This window comes from Bombyx mori, chromosome 24, assembly GCF_030269925.1.
Source record: "Bombyx mori chromosome 24, ASM3026992v2".
NCBI lineage: Eukaryota > Metazoa > Arthropoda > Insecta > Lepidoptera > Bombycidae > Bombyx > Bombyx mori.
Genome location: NC_085130.1, coordinates 10595063 through 10613433, shown reverse-complemented (window position 1 = coordinate 10613433; position 18371 = coordinate 10595063). Strand labels below are relative to the sequence as shown.

The 18371-nt window shown below is 41.8% G+C and overlaps 1 protein-coding gene across 1 annotated transcript in view; it reads left to right on the top strand.

The window, feature by feature from the left end:
* LOC101738397 (ionotropic receptor 25a) overlaps positions 1–14620 on the top strand; it is a 31007-nt gene extending 16387 nt beyond the window's left edge. The window contains exons 11-17 of the mRNA XM_038020049.2: positions 449–632; positions 3392–3513; positions 5215–5327; positions 8320–8410; positions 9400–9561; positions 11492–11565; positions 12963–14620. Of these exons, the coding sequence (XP_037875977.2) occupies positions 449–632; positions 3392–3513; positions 5215–5327; positions 8320–8410; positions 9400–9561; positions 11492–11565; positions 12963–13255 (1039 nt within the window). The 3' untranslated portion in view covers positions 13256–14620. The remainder of the gene's footprint in view (positions 1–448; positions 633–3391; positions 3514–5214; positions 5328–8319; positions 8411–9399; positions 9562–11491; positions 11566–12962) is intronic.
* The last annotated feature ends 3751 nt before the right edge of the window (positions 14621–18371 follow it).

Genomic DNA, 18371 nt, shown 5'->3' with positions numbered 1-18371 from the left:
TTAGATAGATGAACGAGCTCACAGCCCACCTGGTGTTAAGTGGTTACTGGAGCCCATAGACATCTGCAACGTAAATGCGCCACCCACCTTGAGATATAAGTTCTCAGTATAGTTACAACGGCTGAGCTACCCTTCAGACCGAAACGCATTACTGCTTCACGGCGGAAATAGGCAAGGTGGTGGTACCTACCCGTGCGGACTCCCAAGAGGTTCTACCACCAGTGATTACGCAAATTATAATTTTGCGGGTTTCATTTTTATTACACGATGGTATTCCTTCACCGCGGAAGTCAATCGTGAACATTTGTTGAGTACGTATTTCATTAGAAATATTAGTACCCGCCTGCGGGATTCGAACACCGGTGCATCGCTACATATGAATGCACCGGATGTCTTATCCTTTAGGCCACGACGACACAAAATAGTCTTGAATTACCTGATTTTTCAGAGATTTTACGCTGAAAGAGAGCTTTTGGTTCGCCCTGACCTCATTCACTCCTCAAGGCGGCGGAGAAGCTCCGAAAGCCCTCTCAGGCAGGACCCTCGTGGCTGCCTACTGGTTATTCGTGGTGCTGATGCTGGCCACATTCACGGCGAACCTTGCTGCTTTCCTCACGGTCGAGAGGATGCAGGTTTGTCATCTTGGCTCTCAGTTGTGGGAACTTCCTAGTAGAATTGTATAATTCCTAAACGCATCTTTATATTAATAACTAGCGGCCCACTCCGGCTCCGCTCGGGTCTTTAACAAAAATTTCAACGATATTTGACGTTGTTTTATTTTTTTAAATAAAAGACCACTTATTGAGGCATAACTACAATTGTTAGACATATGCTGTCGCGACACTTTTTGTAATTAATAATGCGTTCTACAAAGTCGTAGTACATCATTTTATTCTGTCATCAATAGTTTTCGCAGGGCACGCGATGTGAAGAATATTTTAGGTAATTTTTTTACACCTTGGGTTACATTATTGGAGTTTTAGTAAAGATTCCTAATTTTTTTCAAAAAAGATTATAGCCTATGTTACTCGAGAGTAGTGTAGCTTCCAAACAGTGAAAGGATTTTTCAAATCGGTTCAATAGTTTCGGAGCCTATTCAATACAAACAAACAAATCTTTCCTCTTTATAACATCTTTATATTAATACCAACTGACAGCTGTCACTCGCCTAATATGTGTCAATGTCATTCGTGTGCTTGCCCCATATGGCCCCATAGACCTTTAAACACTGAAGTAGGAAACCTATGGAAATGAAACGTCAACAAAAAATTCGTGCCACTGTGACGTCATCTGGCCACAAAACATGGCGGCTTTAGTGCTGCCCAGAAGATTTTAATGTTAGTAGGTTTTATCGATAAACGTTCTTGGCTTATTTTATTTTAAATATTGTTGAGTATGAATGTATTTGTAGAATTTATACTTTAATAGGAATTAAGTATATTGTTATGTGCAAAGATGATGTGATTTAGATATTATGTGAAATCTAAGACGAGTTCGTGCTTCAAATTTTCCAAGTAAACGATATGACGATTTTTAAAATTTGCTACACTGATTTTATAAAGTTGTCGTTTGCCGCAAAACATAAAGATATGGCATAGTACAGTGCCATCAGCCCATTTCTAGCATGCTGAATGTTATCGTATTTTGAGTACGGGGTTTTCTTAGACTATTACAATCTATTTTAATTGTTTTGCTGACCTAAAGTCCGTAACAGACTACCGCAGTGCACCTCAAGGAAGGTGCACCGCACCATTTGAATCTCAAGTGACTCTCAAGTGAGAGTGATTCAAATTTTAAACTTATCAAGGGACCGCCTGATAACAAAAAACACCTACAGAACATTTATTCGTTAATGAAATTACAAAGTTATTCCTTGTGACTTCCTCTCTAAAATCACTTAACTAATAAATATTTAACGAATTTACAATAGTGTTTTACTCACTGCGGAATAAAACTATTTTATTTAAATAGTTCCGAAGAGATTTTGTCGATAGCCTTTTTCCCGAAATATCTAAACAGAATGTCTAAATATGTTTTGATGACATAATATTTTAAAGAGGTATTTATGATTAGTGTCATGATGAATAGATTCCGACCGAAAAATGGTATCCGATATTTCGGATTCAAATATATTTATTAAGTGTATAATCCATGTTTCGGATGAGGGCTCCATAATGAATTTAAATATATATAGATAATAGTTTTGGGGCATCGACCTTCTTGAGATCCTATAAAATATGTTTTAATTATTATTTATGTACGTTTTAAGCATGATAAAATTAGAAATTTTATATAAGCAATCATATTAAATCGATATGAAAGTCAATAAATAATGTACAACCCAAAACAGACGGCCGAACTGACGTGACAATGACATTTGGCGCGCAAAACATGGCGGATTTTCGGCCTCATTAGATGGAGACGGAGACATTTACGTATATTCATGTTTCATTTTATGTACGCACTGAAATACTGTTATATTGTTTTCTTGCGAGTTAAAGTGCTGAGTAAGAACGAGATAGATATATGTTTATGTGTGTGCCTTCAAAATGGGTGCTATTTATATAAGCAATTGTACGTATAGAACAATATGTCGTGTCCCTACTATATAGGTCTATGCCTTTAAAGTATACTTCAGTGACTCGCCCCTTTTTCTTCTTGCGTCAATGACCACTGAAGCAAAAAAAAAGTGTATCGCTGTTAGAATAAAAACTTGTCTAAAAAATCTGCGTCTTTTTTCTAGGAAACTCAAACGATCACTCCAACACTTCCCTCCAAAAACAATAAACAGTTTCTGAAGCCCAAATGTAAAAAATTCCATTACGCTAATCATATCAAAATAGACCATATCTTTTAAGTTTTTAGCGCTGACAATCCCTCTAACCTACTAATGTTGTAAACGTGAAAGTTCGGAAATATTGTAATATGTTTGTAGCCCTTTCACGCAAAGCTTCGTGACGGATTGTGATGAAACTTACATAGTCTAATAGCTGATGCATCAGAACAGCACATGAGATTTGATATGGTACCATATAAGTATGTTAGGTTGCGCTAGAGTGGTTCGAAGAACATGATAGTTTTCATTCGATCCGCGATGGTCGCATCTATAATATGGCCATATAATTGCTTAGATGGATGCACAAGCTCACGGCTCACCTGGTGTTAAGTCGTTACAATCTAAAACGAAATCTACAACGTTAAATGCTGCCACCCGCCTTGAAATGTGAGTTCTAAGGTCTCAGTATAGTTGTTACAACGGCTGCCCTCCAAACCGAAACGCATTACTGCTTCACGGCAGAAATAGGCAGGGTGGTGGTACCTACCCGTGCGGGCCACCAGTAAATCTGTCTGCTGAATGTCAAGGAATTGATTTTGAAAATTTCCCGACCAGACTCCGGTGTCATCATTGGAACAGTTGGCGCGTCAATCCCGCATCAATTATACAGTCGTCGAAGGTTCTAGCACGCATCAATACTTCATCAATATGAAGTTCGCCGAAGATACACTATACAGGTATGCATTTTAACTGACGTGTTATTTGGTTCTCGTATTTCCACTACCTTTCTAAGTTTATATGTTAACTAACTGTACATACCCGTCCGCTTCGCTGGGCATTTAAAATTAACATTATTATTTCTCACCCCCACAAAGATTTTCATTAACGCCCCCGCAACTGGTGTAGGGAGTCCAACACTCATATAAATATTAGCCTATCAATTAAGTACATGCATTTTCTACATGGATACCAAGTTTCAAGTCAATCGGACGCATGGTTCAGTAGTTATAACGGAACATCCGTAAAAACCACTGTAAATTTATATATCTATAGTTATATATTAAATACGTGAAGCAAAAACTTTGTACCCCTTTTTATGAAAATTGCGCTGACGGAGGAGTATGAGATTTCACACACTTATAGAGAATATAGAGAAGGAGTGCACAATGCTAATATTTTTTAAAATTAATGCATAAAAGATACATTAAATCAATAAAAAAAATATTACATACACTACAATGTGTTTGACACACACACGCATGCATACTTAAAGTCTGTAGTCAAATTGAGAATATAATAATATTATTAATATTGTCTTTATTAATATTTGTCTATAGTGTAGTCTTGGCGAAATCTGTGATTATAGAAGTATAATAGTCTTTAACAATAGAACCATAATAATGTTCAAACTAATAATTTAAATTTATTATAGTCTAATTTCGACTACGAGGGGACTATTAGTAGCTATAAAAAGAAGTAATCATAGGGTTTTCAGATTTATTTTCTGCCTCAAAAGATACCCTCAGTAGGTCGCGATTTCGATCCGGTGGTAGCTTCAGCGAAGCACTGCTCTTGCGAGGGCCGGTTTTAGCGAAGTCTCGACGGCTAAGTTCGATGCACGTGTTGGGTAAGACCAGACCCTTAAAGGCGTTTAAGAAGGCAAAAAAAAAAACGCCACCTTTATTACTTTTGATTGGACGATGCATCTAAGAGTGGTTTCCGACAAGATGGAGTGGTTTTCAATAGTGCTTTCCAGCTTCACCAGAACCTTTCTCAGACCTCGTTTGAAGACAATACCGCTCAGCTTAGTTTAGAAGTTTATCCTAGAACCAGCTAGTATCAGAGAAAAATTGTCTTTAGTGCGTAAAAGGGAGTAGTGGTTTTCATATTCCATCCTTGAGATGCACTTCCCCATTGCACCTTTGGCTTAGATGTGTGGACGAGCTCACAGCCCATCTGGTGTTAAGTGGTTACTGGAGCCCATAGACATCTACAACGTAAATGCGCCACACACCTTGGAATGTAAGTTCTAAGGTCTCAGTATAGTTACAACGGCTGTTGTGAACCTCTTTGCTATTTTGATAACTAATGTAGTTTTTATATACTTCACTTTTGACGTTTGTCTTCATATTACCCATTTCTTTCTGTTTTCTTAATTTTGTGTTTTTATTAAAAAATAATCATTCTCAACTTGTTTCATCGTTTATCATTTTACAGAGATTTGTTGAGTTTGTTCATTTCAACGGCTGTCCCACCCTTCAAACCGAAACGCATTACTGCTTCACGGCAGAAACAGGCAGGGTGGTGGTACCTACCCGTGCGGACTCACAAGAGGTCCTACCACCAGTAAAAAACCTTCCGATACCAGAGCACTTTCTAGGCCAGGCTCCAAGCGATCCTGGCCTAAGAAGCCATATAGTCACACGTGCTCTTTCCAGGGTATGGAAGGAGATAACCCTCAACGCCACATCGGATCAAGCCCAGTATCGGGTGTGGGACTACCCCATCCGGGAGCAGTATGGACATATCCTTCTGGCCATTAACGCTTCAGGTTTCTTTATTGATTTTTTATTTATTTTATTGCTTAGATGGGTGGACGAACTCACAGCCCACCTGGTGTTAAGTGGTTACTGAAGCCCATAGACATCTAGGACGTAAATGCGCCACCCACTTTGAGATATCAGTTCTAAGGTCTCGGTGTAGTTACAACGGCTTCCCCGCCTTTCAAACCGAAACGCATTACTGCTTCACGGCAGAAATAGGCAGGGCGGTGGTACCTACCCGCGCGGATTTACAAGAGGTCCTACCACCAGTAAAGTTCTTTATCACAGAATACTATTTTGATTGCCCCAGTCGAGAAGCATGCTTCTCATTAGATGTTAAGAGGTTACTTAAAGAAAATGCCAGATTCCTTGAGAACCTGGGTTTAAGCCTCAGCTGCGTCACATAATGTGATCCAAGGCAATAACTGCCTCCCTGTAATAGGGGCGGTGGTGCCAACCCTTGTTGCGAATTTCCCCCACCACCGGTATGTTTGCTATGATTTGGCGTTTCAAATAAATGAATCGAAAGGGATAGAAGTGAAACTTCTGTGGCGGGGATTCGGTAATCGAGAAGTGCAGTAGAATTTTGAGTATTTTTTTAGGGTAGACACTTTTCGTTTCATGAGTGAGAGGTAAGATATGATATACAGTCAAAACGAAAGAGAGCGATATATTTAGACATCATGCAAGTGGACCGAAAGACTTATGTTATTATATAAGGATACAAAGCGAATTTATTTCCTAAATAAAAAGGCTGGATATCATTGACATTGACAACACATTGACAGTGTCAACTATCGTAAAATCCTGTATATTCCGTAAAAGATTACAAGTAAAATTCGTATGCTGTCTTGATATACTGTCGTAAGTCTACTAGAAAATTTTACCTCACGTCTCAAGCCGGTATTTACTTTGAGGTCAGAGTATCCCTTACCATCAGAAGGGTGCGTGTCTCTGGCACAAATTTCGCTGACTTACGATCAGGTGAGCCGTCTGCTCGTCCAATTAGAACGAAGCGACGCGTCTAAATATCTTAAAAAGTACCAGGATCGCATAAATGTGGGAAGCTCTCTTTGAATTCGTCCTACAAATTTTTACTAACAGCTGTGAGTACTAGAATATTCGACCTCACGTCTCGAACCGGTATTTTGAGGTAAGGGTATCAATTACCATCAGAAGCGTGTGCGTCTCTGGCACAAATTTCGCTGACTTACGATCAGGTGAGCCGTTTGCTCGTCCAATTAGAACGAAGCGACCCGTCTAAATTTCTTAAAAAGTACCAAGATCGCATAAATGTAGGAAGCTCTCTTTGAATTCATTCTACAAATGTTTACACTAACAGCCCTGAGTCTACTAAAATATTTGACCTCACGTCTCAAACCTCAATGCTCTGAGGAATTGTTCGAGATAATCCCTTCATCTCCTTTTTATCATCGCAGCTCCCGCCATCGAACCAGAGTTCATCCATATTATCTGGAACCGCTACGTTCATCGACAGTGCGTTTCCAGAGGTATTTTTGGCGCGTACCATCCGGCTATGGTATGAGCTCCCCTCCAGGGTGTTTCCCGAGCGCTATGACATATCCTTCATCAAAAGGGGCTTGTGAGGAGTATTAAGCGGTAGGCAGCGGCTTGGCTCTGCCCCTGGCATTGCTGAAGCCCATGGGCGACGGTAACCACTCACCATCAGGTGGGCCGTATGCTCGTCTGCCTACAAGGGCAATAAAAAAAACCGGTATTTTGATGTAAGAGTATCACTTATGATCAGAGGGGTGTGCCTCTGGTCCAACGTTCGCTGACTTACGATCAGGTGAGGCGTCTGCTCGTCCAATTATAACGAAGCGACGCGTCTAAATATCTTAAAAAGTACCAGATTCGCATAAATGTGGGAAGCTCTCTTTGAATTCGTTCTACAAATTTTTACTAACAGCTCTGAGTCTAATAGAATATTCGACCTCACGTCTGAAACCGGTATTAACTTTGAGGTAAGAGTATCACTTACCATCAAAAGGGTGCGCGTCTCTAGCTCAAATTTCGCTGACTTACGATCAAGTAGGCCATTTACTCGTCCAATTAGAACGAAGCGACGCGTCTAAATATCTTAACAAGTACCAGGATCGCATAAATGTGGGAAGCTCTCTTTGAATTCATCCTACAAATTCTTACTAACAGCCGTGGTGAGTCTACTAGAATATTCGATCTCACGTCTCAAACTGGTATTTTGAGGTAAAAGTATCACTTACCATCAGAAGCGTGCGCGTCTCTGGCCCAAAGTTCGCTGACTTACGATCAGGTGAGCCGTCTGCTCGGCCAATTAGAACGAAGCGACGCGTCTAATTATCTTAAAAAGTACCAGGATTACATAAATGTGGGAAGCTCTTTTTGAATTCGTTCTACCATTTAGTGCTAACGTTAAAATTCAAATTTCTCATACTAAATAAAAAAAAATATATATTAATATTGTGGATGAGTAGATCGGTCGATCTGGTGTTAAGTGGTCACTTAAATAAAAAACATTCCCAAAAAAAGCATGTAACTTCAAAAAGCTATAATGTTATTAAAAACGATATAAACTATGGAAGTCTGTTGAGTTGTCCCACCGAAACGTGCAAAGCGATTTTAACGGAATTTCGCAACGAAATAGATTGAGTTGACACTGGTGGTAGGACCTCTTGTGAGTCTGCACGGGTAGGTACCACCACACTGCCTATTTGTGTCGTGAAGCAGTAATGCGTTTCGGTTTGAAGGGCGGGGCAGCCGTTGTAACTATACTTGAGAACTTATATCTCAAAGTGGGTGGCGCATTTACGTTGTAGATGTCTATGGGCTCCAGTAACCACTTAACACCAGGTGGGCTGTGAGCTTGTTCACCCATCTAAGCATTTTTTTTTTAAAGTTGTTTGATAGAAACCTTCATTCTACTGCCATGCGTTCCGCCCGCGCGACTTTTAGTGTGGTCCGCCCAAAATCGTTGATATTCGCATCCGTCCTAACCTCTAGGTCCAGTGGCAGACGCGGAAACTGGCTTCAAGCAAGTCAACGACCACACAGACGCCGACTTCGCTTTCATCCACGATTCAGCGGAGATAAAGTAAGAAAATCATTCTCTATCCCTTAATTAACTAATGATATCGACGCTTGAAAGGCAAACGTGACTAAGCGACAATAACCGCTTTGTACATAAATGATAGGCAATGACCATATTCGATGCGCAAAAAAAATATATTTCTAGGTCTATTAAAATCACTTCAATCCTACAGCTAGATTCGTTAAAATATAATTTTTTCCAGGTATTTCTCAGGTATATTTAAAATTAATTTCAACTTTAAATTAGTCTACTGTAAAGTTCACGCATTGTCGCTTAGTCACGTTTGCCTTTCAAGCGTCGAATAATAAAATTACTTTCTCTTAATTAAACGGTGGTAAGAAAGAAATTACTTTTAACGATAAGACCGCCTATTCTACTGTTCGTAATGACGTGCTTAGGACGTGCTTAGGACCACGTCGACTGTTTACCATTCGGTCCACAGGATCGGGTATGGGGCAAGTAGGTACCAATTTTTTTATGAAATACGTATTAGCAAATGTTCACTATTAACTTTCACGGTGAAACACGGACGATAGTTTTACGTGATAACGTCAGTAGCGGAACTATTCGGACTGCTAGCTCTGACGTCACGCGAGAAAAGAGATATGTGTGTCACAAGCCAACTCTTGGGCCGATCGTGGCTCTCTATCACTTGTTCCGCGCTCTCGCTTGCACGCTCAGGCGGAACGTGACACTTTTTCGTGCGTGCAGGCGGTGTGTGTGTTTTTTTTATTGCTTAGCTGGGTGGACGAGCTCACAGCCCACCTGGTGTGAAGTGGTTACTGGAACCCATAGACATCTACGACGTAAATGCGCCACCCACCTTGAGATATAAGTTCTAAGGTCTCAAATATAATTACAACGGCTGAGCTACCCTTCAGCCCGAAACGCATGACTGCTTCACGGTAGAAATAGACAGGGCGGTGGTACCCGTGCGGACTCAGAAGAGGTCCTACCACCGGTAATCTCACCAGTGTTCTGTTTTGAAAAAGATACGAGGTGACCAGGAACTGTAATCTGACCGAAGTCGGGGAGTTGTTCGCCGAGCAGCCTTACGCCATAGCCGTCCAGCAGGGCTCCAGGCTACAGGAGGACATCTCCAGAGCCCTGCTGGAGTTACAGAAGGAACGATTTCTGGAACAGCTGGCTTCCAAGTAAGTGTCGTCCCGCGGAATCGACGCTCAGAGATGTTCATGTAAGTTGCGTGTGCGGGAATGTCATCGGGGAAGTGATTACCCGTCCTTGTCACTCGCCTGCGATCCACCCCTCTCTCTGTCTCTGTCATAGACTGAAGGTCGCCGAGGAAACGATAACCCGTCCTTTTCGCTCGCCTGCGACCCGCCCCTCTCTCTGTCTCTGTCATAGACTGAACGGCACCAAGGAAATGACTACCTGTCTTTTTCGCTCAACTGTGATCGCCATATCCCTGTGTCTGTCTTAGCGTTTTGGCGGGACCGCGAGAAGTGTTTCAGTGTTCAAAAACCCCGATTTTGAAACATTCATTATTATTGGTGCTCCGCTTGTATTGGTCTTAGCGTGATGTTATATAGCCTATAGCCTTCCTCGATAAATGGGCTATCTGACACTGAAAGAATTTTTCAAATCGGACCTGTTAGTTCCTGAGATTAGCGCGTTCAAACAAACAAACTCTTCAGCTTTATAATATTAGTATAGATACGAGGGCGGCACTGAAAATTTCGGGAATTAACGAAGTGACACAACATTACTATTTAAAAATATATTTATTGCTTTTCGAAGTATTCTCCGCGAAATTTGACACATTTTTCCATACGATAGAACCAATCATTGAAGCAATCATTCCATTCGGAAGTTGGGGTCTCCAAAATGGCCGTTTTGTAGGTGTCCACCGCTTCTTCAGGTGATGAAAATCTCTGTCCAAGCAATTTATTCTTTATTTTAGGGAAAGTATAGAAATCATTAGGGCTTAGGTCGGGGCTGTACGGCGGATGGTCTAATAATTCTATGTTTTCTTGCTCTAAAAACTCTTTTGTTCTGTGCGCGGTGTGAGAACTCGCATTGTCGTGATGGAGGATGATGCGGCGGTTGCAGTTCTCTTTACGGAGTTCAGAAACGACCTGTGGCAAACAAATGCTAGCATACCATTCTGCATTAACCGTTCTTTGTCCCTCAAGAGGAATAGTCGTAACATGGCCGGTTTTGGAGACAAACGTGGCCACCATTTTTTTGCAACACTCCGTGAACGAACAATTTTTGTTGGCTTTAACTCATTTTCGAACACCCAAACTCGTGACTGGTTTTTTGTTTCGGGTTCGTACGCGTATATCCAGGATTCGTCACCTGATACAATGTTGCATACAGCATTTGAGGATCCTGCGTGGAATCTTTCGAGAGTTCTGACGCACCAAGTAACGCGAGCCGCTTTTTGCTCTTCACAGAGCGAATGCGGTATCCATCGGGAAAACAACTTTTTTACACCTAATTGTTCATGCAAGATTATTTGTATTTGACTCATGCCAATGTCTAAAGTTGCCTGAATTTCGCGGTATGTCACATGTCGATCTTCCTCAATCAGCTTACGCACAGCATCAACGTTTTCTTGGGTGACTGCAGTTTTTGGACGACCTTGACGGGGATCATCACTGAGCTTGACACGTCCACGTTGAAACTCAGCAAACCAGCGATAAATTGTGGTTTTGGATGGGGCTTCATCACCAAATGCAGAAATCATCCGGTCAACACACTGTTTTTGTGTTAAACCGCTTCGAAAGTCATAATAAATCATCGCTCTTGAATTTTCTCGAGTCAATTCCATTTTCTCAACGACTAAATAAGTTTGACAAAGCCTCGTGACAAGACCGAGAATCTTTTTTTAAATAAATAAATGGTATTCGATTTTTAAAACCAAGGAGTTTTCAATTAAAAAGATTTTAATATGACAGGAACAGTGGAAATATTCCATTCCCGATACTTTTAGTGCAGCCTATGTATTCGCCGAAGTAATCTCCCTAACTCTCCTGCCTCCATCTCCCCTTCTTTAACGCTTAAGCGAAAGGTGAAAGCGGTTTAGATTAACATATTTAAGTGAGTACTATTGGTTTCCAGATATTGGAACGAAACGCTAAGACAGTCCTGCTCTGATGCCGATGAATCTGAAGGCATCACCCTGGAGAGCTTAGGTGAGCTTTGTTCGCACAGGTACACCCGTCTACCATGACCCGACTATGACCCCTCGGACGTCGGGAGTCTTCGATAGGGCTGAGTTGTTACTAGTCTGCCACTGCCTACTAGTCCTCTGGATCTGCGAAGGGACTTCGCTTCTCTCTGCATTTTGTACCGCATGTTCCATGGGGAGGGCCCTGAGGAATTATTTGAGATGATTCCATCATCTCGTTTTTACTATCGCACCGCCCGCCACCGGAGTAGAGTTCATCCATACTACCTGGAGCCACTGCGGTCATTCACAGTGCGCTTCCGGCTTAGGAATGAGCTCCCCTCCACGGTGTTTCCCGAGCGCTATGACATGTCCTTCTTCAAACGAGGCTTGTAGAGAGTATTAAGCGGTAAGCAGCGGCTTGGCTCTGCCCCTGGCATTGCTGAATTCCATGGGCGACGGTAACCACTCACCATCAGGCGGGCTATATGCTCGTCTGCCTACAAGGGCTATAAAAAAAAAAGAATTCGCATCACGCTGATTCGCAGTTTTGTGTACAAACCCGTGCGAGTTATTTAACGTTCTCGATAGCGTAAAAGTAAACTAAGAGTTGGATCGTTTGCGTACGTTTGCCGCTAGGGGCGCTGTTCCAACTGCATACAAATTTGAGCTAACATTTACGCTATCGAGAACGTTAAACAACTCACACTAAGCATACGGGTCTCTGTCGTGAAGAAATCACTCGTACTAGTTTCAAACATACGAGCTGTCGTCATCCTGACATGAGGGTCGGTAGAGTAGCCACCTACTGCACACTGACTTTCTCGCCGGTTACTCTCAGTGGATCGCGATTCCAATCCGGTGGTAAATTCTGCGAAGCACTGCATTTGCTAGGGCTAGTGTTAGCAAATTTCCCAGGTCGACTTCAAACCGCGTGGTGAGTCCAGTGACGCACCACGCGGTTTGAAGTCGCCGTGCCCTAAAGAATAAGACGTACGGTGCATACGTGTTGAGCGATGCACCGGTGCTCGAATCCCGCAGGCGGGTACCAATTTTTCTAATGAAATACGTACTCAACAAATGTTCACGATTGACTTCTACGGTGAAGGAATAACATCGTGTAATAAAAAACAAACACTCAAAATTATAATTTGCGTAATTACTGGTAGTAGGATCTCTTGTGAGTCCGCACGGGTAGGTACCACCACCCTGCCTATTTCTGCCGTGAAGCAGTAATGCGTTTCGGTTTGAAGGGCGGGGCAGCCGTTGTAACTATACTTGAGACCTTAGAACTTATATCTCAAGGTGTGTGGCGCATTTACGTGTAGATGCCTATGGACTCCAGAAACCACTTAACACCAGGTGGGCTGTGAGCTCGTCCACGCATCTATGCAATAAATAAGAAAAAAACGGTTTTTCCAGGTGGTGTCTTCATAGCAACGCTGTTTGGTTTGGGTCTAGCGATGATAACTTTGGCCTGGGAGGTGTTTTATTACAAGCGCAAAGAGAAAAATAAGGTGCAGTCGACAAAAGAGAACGTTGAGAGGCCGCCAATCAAGAGCGCTAAGCTCGGAGGGAAAATGGCCGTCGGCGTTGCCAGACTACGGAAGAGAGCTACCAAAATAGGGAAAAAGAAAAACGTCACTATAGGCGATAGTTTTAAGCCGTCCGTTTCATATATCAGCGTTTATCCCAAAGGCGATTATCGTCCTTGAACTAAATTTAATAAATACTGTTAAGCGCTGGGGTTCGGGATAAATAAAATGTCACCAAAGTACAACTTAAAACTGTATTCAACACTTAGAAAACTTAAACACTTCACAAACACTTTAAAACTCTCAATTCGCTTGTTACGCGTTGCTTCAGGTGATCCTTTCGCTTCAAATAGTTCCGATTACTGACGGACTGCATGCCATCCCTGCAACGCTTTTATAGTCGACACGTCACCCCTAGAATTATCGAGAATATTCCACACATCTCTAGTAGTAGTTTCCGCTATCTGACAATAGATGGCGATGTACTTATCGAGCGTTCTAGTTGCTACTAGATCCTTCGATATTCGTTCGACTATTCGGCGATAGATGGCGTTACTCTACAACTCTACGTTACTGGCGTAACAATACAATGGTAGATCGAATTATCTTTGCTGAAACTGTTCACTGTTTTTAGTAGTACTTGCTTTAGTAGAACCAGTTTAGGTAAACCCTTGCTTCTTTATTGCTTACACGGGGGACGAGTTCACGACTCAACAGCTGTCGTGTGGTTATCGGAGCCGATAAACATTAGACTTCAGATAACCGACAGTCAGATAACTTGGACAAAGTGATTGTGACGGGCAAAGTAGAAAGAAAGAGACCCCGCGGCCGATTACCTAGCCGTTGGTGTGATCAAGTAACCGCTCTAACTGGGTTGCCAGTCGCAACCGCCATTCGAGCAGCTGAGGACCGGACGAGATGGAAACAGCTCACGAGACAGGCAACGGTCAAGTTTCAGGGACACGATCTTCAGAAATGAAGAAAGCGACGAAGAAGAAGAAGTTTAATGTGATAAGATTAATGTGAGAAACGGAAGTGACAGTTGACAGTGAAAGGGATCAATGTATGAGTCAGAAAGGGACGGAGGATATAAGGCGAGATGGCGATCGGGCATTATAAAGTGAACAACGAAAACGTGTGCTGAAAGAATATATTTTGTTGCTTTTCCAATAACTGGGTTTGTTTTACTTTGAGCTTCTCCCACATTAAAAATGTAAATGCTGCTACTCACTTCGAGATCCTAAATCCGCCCCATCCTTGGACGCATTACTGCTTCGCGGCAGAACTAGGCGTATATACGTAGAGTAATGTCAACTTTCATGTAATTTTGAATTGAGACTTAGAAATCGTATCTCAAGATGAGTTGTTGATGTCTGTGCGAGAAAATAATGCAAATAAACAAAATTATGTACAATTTCTTGGTTTTTAATATTATCCAAAATTTTTTGTTCGCCATTACACCGCATATTGTGTTATAATATTATGAGAATCCAATTTATGTATACACTGTAAATTATTTTCAATAAAACACGTTATGAATGTTAATATTGTGAGTGCTTTTATTTGGGAAATTAAATTTTGGTTCAGCGCACGCGTAGGTATATTTCGGCGGAATACTGCTAAATATTTAGTTAACTACGATGGGTTAAAGATAATCGCTTCCTTGATTTTAAAATTGTTGGTTAACTATTAAAAGTCCAATGCGTGTAAACAATTGCTTAAGACGGTATTCAGGAGAATTCATAAGCAAGCCATTTTATACCATCATATCGTCCATACTACCTGGAGTTACTGCGTTCATGCACAGTGCGTTTCCAGAGATCATTTTGCCACTTACCATCCGGCTTTGGAATGAGCTCCCCTCAACGGTGTTTCCCGAGCGCTATGACATGTCCTTCTTTCAAACGAGGTTTATGGACAGTATTTAATAGGAGGCAGCGGTTTGGCTCTGCCCCTGGAATTGCTGAGGTCCATGGTCGTCGGTAACCACTCACCGTGGGCCATATGCTCGTCTGCCTACACGGGCAATAAACAAAACTATCCTCACTTTTCTACCATAAATACGAGTGGCACAACACTAACCCTCAAACACGGCCCACTGAGTTTCTCACCGGATCTTCTCAGCGGGTCGCGATTCCGATCCGGTGGTAGATTCAGCGAAGCACTGCTCTTGTTAGGGCTAGTGTTAGCTAATTCGCCAGGCTAGAGCCCCGTGAACTCACCTACTCGTCCGGTGAATCTAGTATGACCCCTCGAGGTCATTAGAATATTGTTATGCCGGTAAGAGTAACGCTATGTATCGCCGAATAGTCGAACGAATATCGAAGAATCTAGTAGCACTTAGAACGCTTGAGAAGTACAACGCCATCTATTGTCAGATAGCGGAAACACAACACTAGAGATGTGTGGAATATTCTCGGAAATACTCGAAGCGAAACAGCGAACGAATCACCTGAAGCGAAGCGGAAGATGCGAATTGTGAAATTTAAAGTGTTTGTGAAGTGTTTTAAGCGTTCTAAGTGCTAATACAGTGTTAACTTGTAATTCGGTAGAATTTTATTTATCCCGAACCCCAGCGCGTAACACTATAATAACCGATGTACTTTATTTGCAAAAAAAAAAGGTGGCAACCCTAGACGTGATGGGCAGCAATGTCAATATTTTCAATGCCTTCCAAAAAGACATAGGTACCTGCCTATTACTTAGAATAAACGAACCAGATCTTATATAATATTATACCATAGGTTATATTATTATACTTAATAATCGCGAGACAAAAAGCGAACCGACTGTTGAGTTTTAGTGTATCAATATCCTCACTTCGTAATTTATTACTGTATTCAATATTATGTTAACTTGCATCAATGATTTATGGTTGTCGAGTAAATTCTTTTATGTGACATTAAGTTGGTAATATGTATAAAATTATTTTTCTTGCTGGTGAAGTTTGTAATGTTTTAAGCATTATTTTATTGTTGAGGTGGGTGGATAAGTTCACGGTCCACCTGGCTACCGGAGTCCATGGACATTAACAACTAAATGCCGCCACCCGTGCGGATTCACAAGACTCATAAGAAATTAATTAGATTAATTAAAACCCCTACCTACAACATTGGAGTAAATTGTTTAATTAATATTTGTGTAAAATAAATACAGGTTTGTAAAATGAACATTCGCGTTTATTCTGATTTTAATTAAATTACAATTTGCCATTCACGGAGTTAAAAGGCAGGAACGGAAGATTTTGCTCATGGCAACCCTTGCCTTGAGCAAACAAAATTAGCTAACTTAGCACTTAGGTGTTACCATTACAAAATTACAATAAAACTCTAATGTTTATATTTTGATTGAACATAATTGGTTTGGGCCAGGGTCAGAAAAAACAATATGAAGAAATGAAATAATAAGTACATGAGCACTGTATGGTAGTGTTAACTCTATTTTAAACTATACTTTCATATAAAAATGAATTGCTGTTCGTTAGTCTATGGTTAGTCTCGCTAAAACTCGAGAACGGCTGGACCGATTTGGCTAATTTTGGTCTTGAATTATTTGTGGAAGTCCAGAGAAGGTTTAAAAGGTAATTAAATGAGAAAATGCTCGGAATTAAATAAAAATAATAATTTTGTTTTACCTTTGACGTGTCCCCCGTCGGACGGATTCCTTTTGTTTGTTTTAAGTTTATTTTATACAAAAGTTTAGGTCTTTTATTTAGCAATTGAGGCACTAAGAAGCCTGCCGGGTCAGCTAGTATCTTTATAAAAACAGAGATATATATTTAAAGATATGATTCTTATTATGGAGTTAAGAAGCTGTAATAAAAAAGGATTATTAAAAAAAGGTAAGTCCAGTACAGCAAAAGAATGAATTTCTTAATAAATGCAACCTAGATTAAGACGGAAATTAATTAGGCACTTAATTACAATAATGGAGTTATTATAAAAAGTACATCATGGAATTGTTCTCAAGGTAGAACAGAAATTTGAATCTCTTAAAATAAGAGGGAAATTAAATTTATCTAAACAGATTTATGACGTCTTAACAAAGATACACAATTAATTTTTTTTCTATACAGAATGGATTATAGTTTCTTTTTATTTATTTTTTATTGCTTATATGGGTGGACGAGCTCACAGCCCACCTGGTATTAAGTGGTTACTGGAGCCCATAGACATCTACAACGTAAATGCGCCACCCACTTTGAGACATAAGTTCTAAGATTACAGTTACAACGGCTGCCCTGTCCTTCGAACCGAAACGCATCACTGCTTCACGGCAGAAATAGGCAGGGTGGTGTCGTGGAACGTGACTGTTTGACGGGGGAGGGAGGAGAGGAATTAGGAGGGAGACCCAGTGAAAAGGTGTTCGCCGCCGCCCACTGGTCAGTAGGGGATCTGAACCCAGGTGTCACTACTAAACTCCGCCCCGGGAAGCTGTTCCTTCAACCGGTGTAAAATCCTGTCGTGCGGTCGTCGTGCCGGAGTCGGAGACCGGAGTGGATCGCGGTGATCGTACGCAGGGTGGACTGGGGGCCCTTCCAAAAGGGTTTCACAGGTGGATTCCCCATTCCACGTTTGATGTGGATTTCAGCAATGTCAGGCGCCTACATAGCAACCTTGATGCCGTACACCACCATCTTGAGGCGGCGCAGCCTGCCCTGCTTTTTTTAACGGTGTCGCAGATATCTGCTCCGGATGATACCTCGTATCTTGAATATCCCAGCTACGTATTGGAGCACAACTTCCTGCATAAAGCCTGTTGTCGCCGTCTACGGGGTCTCGAACAACGGGACATGTCCCTCTTGTGGCTGTGCGTAGATCACGGGAGTTGTACCCGAATCTACGCCTGCCTGTACAGGTCCCACAGCAGTGACACAGGTTCAGCTCTGATTGAGCACGTGCAAGAGGGGACTAACCGCGTGCTTAAGCAGTGCCCATTTGCGGAGGTGGTAGTTTTTGTAGGCTTTAACGCTTACCACCAAGAGCGGTTGGGGTCCAGAACCACTGACCTCCCGGGTCGGGTTGCCTACGATTTTGCCTTGGCCTACGGCTTCTTCCAGCTAGTGACACAGCCCACCATACCCATAGGGGCGGGTCTGCTCTTCCTCTGGTGATCCCGACGTTTGTGCGGACCGTTTTAAAGACGAGGTGTTCCCGGGGATGGAGTAGCCAGTAATAATGCCAGTAGGGATGCTGTACACCTCAAGTGGTCCGCATACGCGGCCTGGAGTGATGCCAGGAGACGTCGAAATCTGAACGTCTCAGAGGGAATGCGGAAATATAACGCCGCCTCCAGG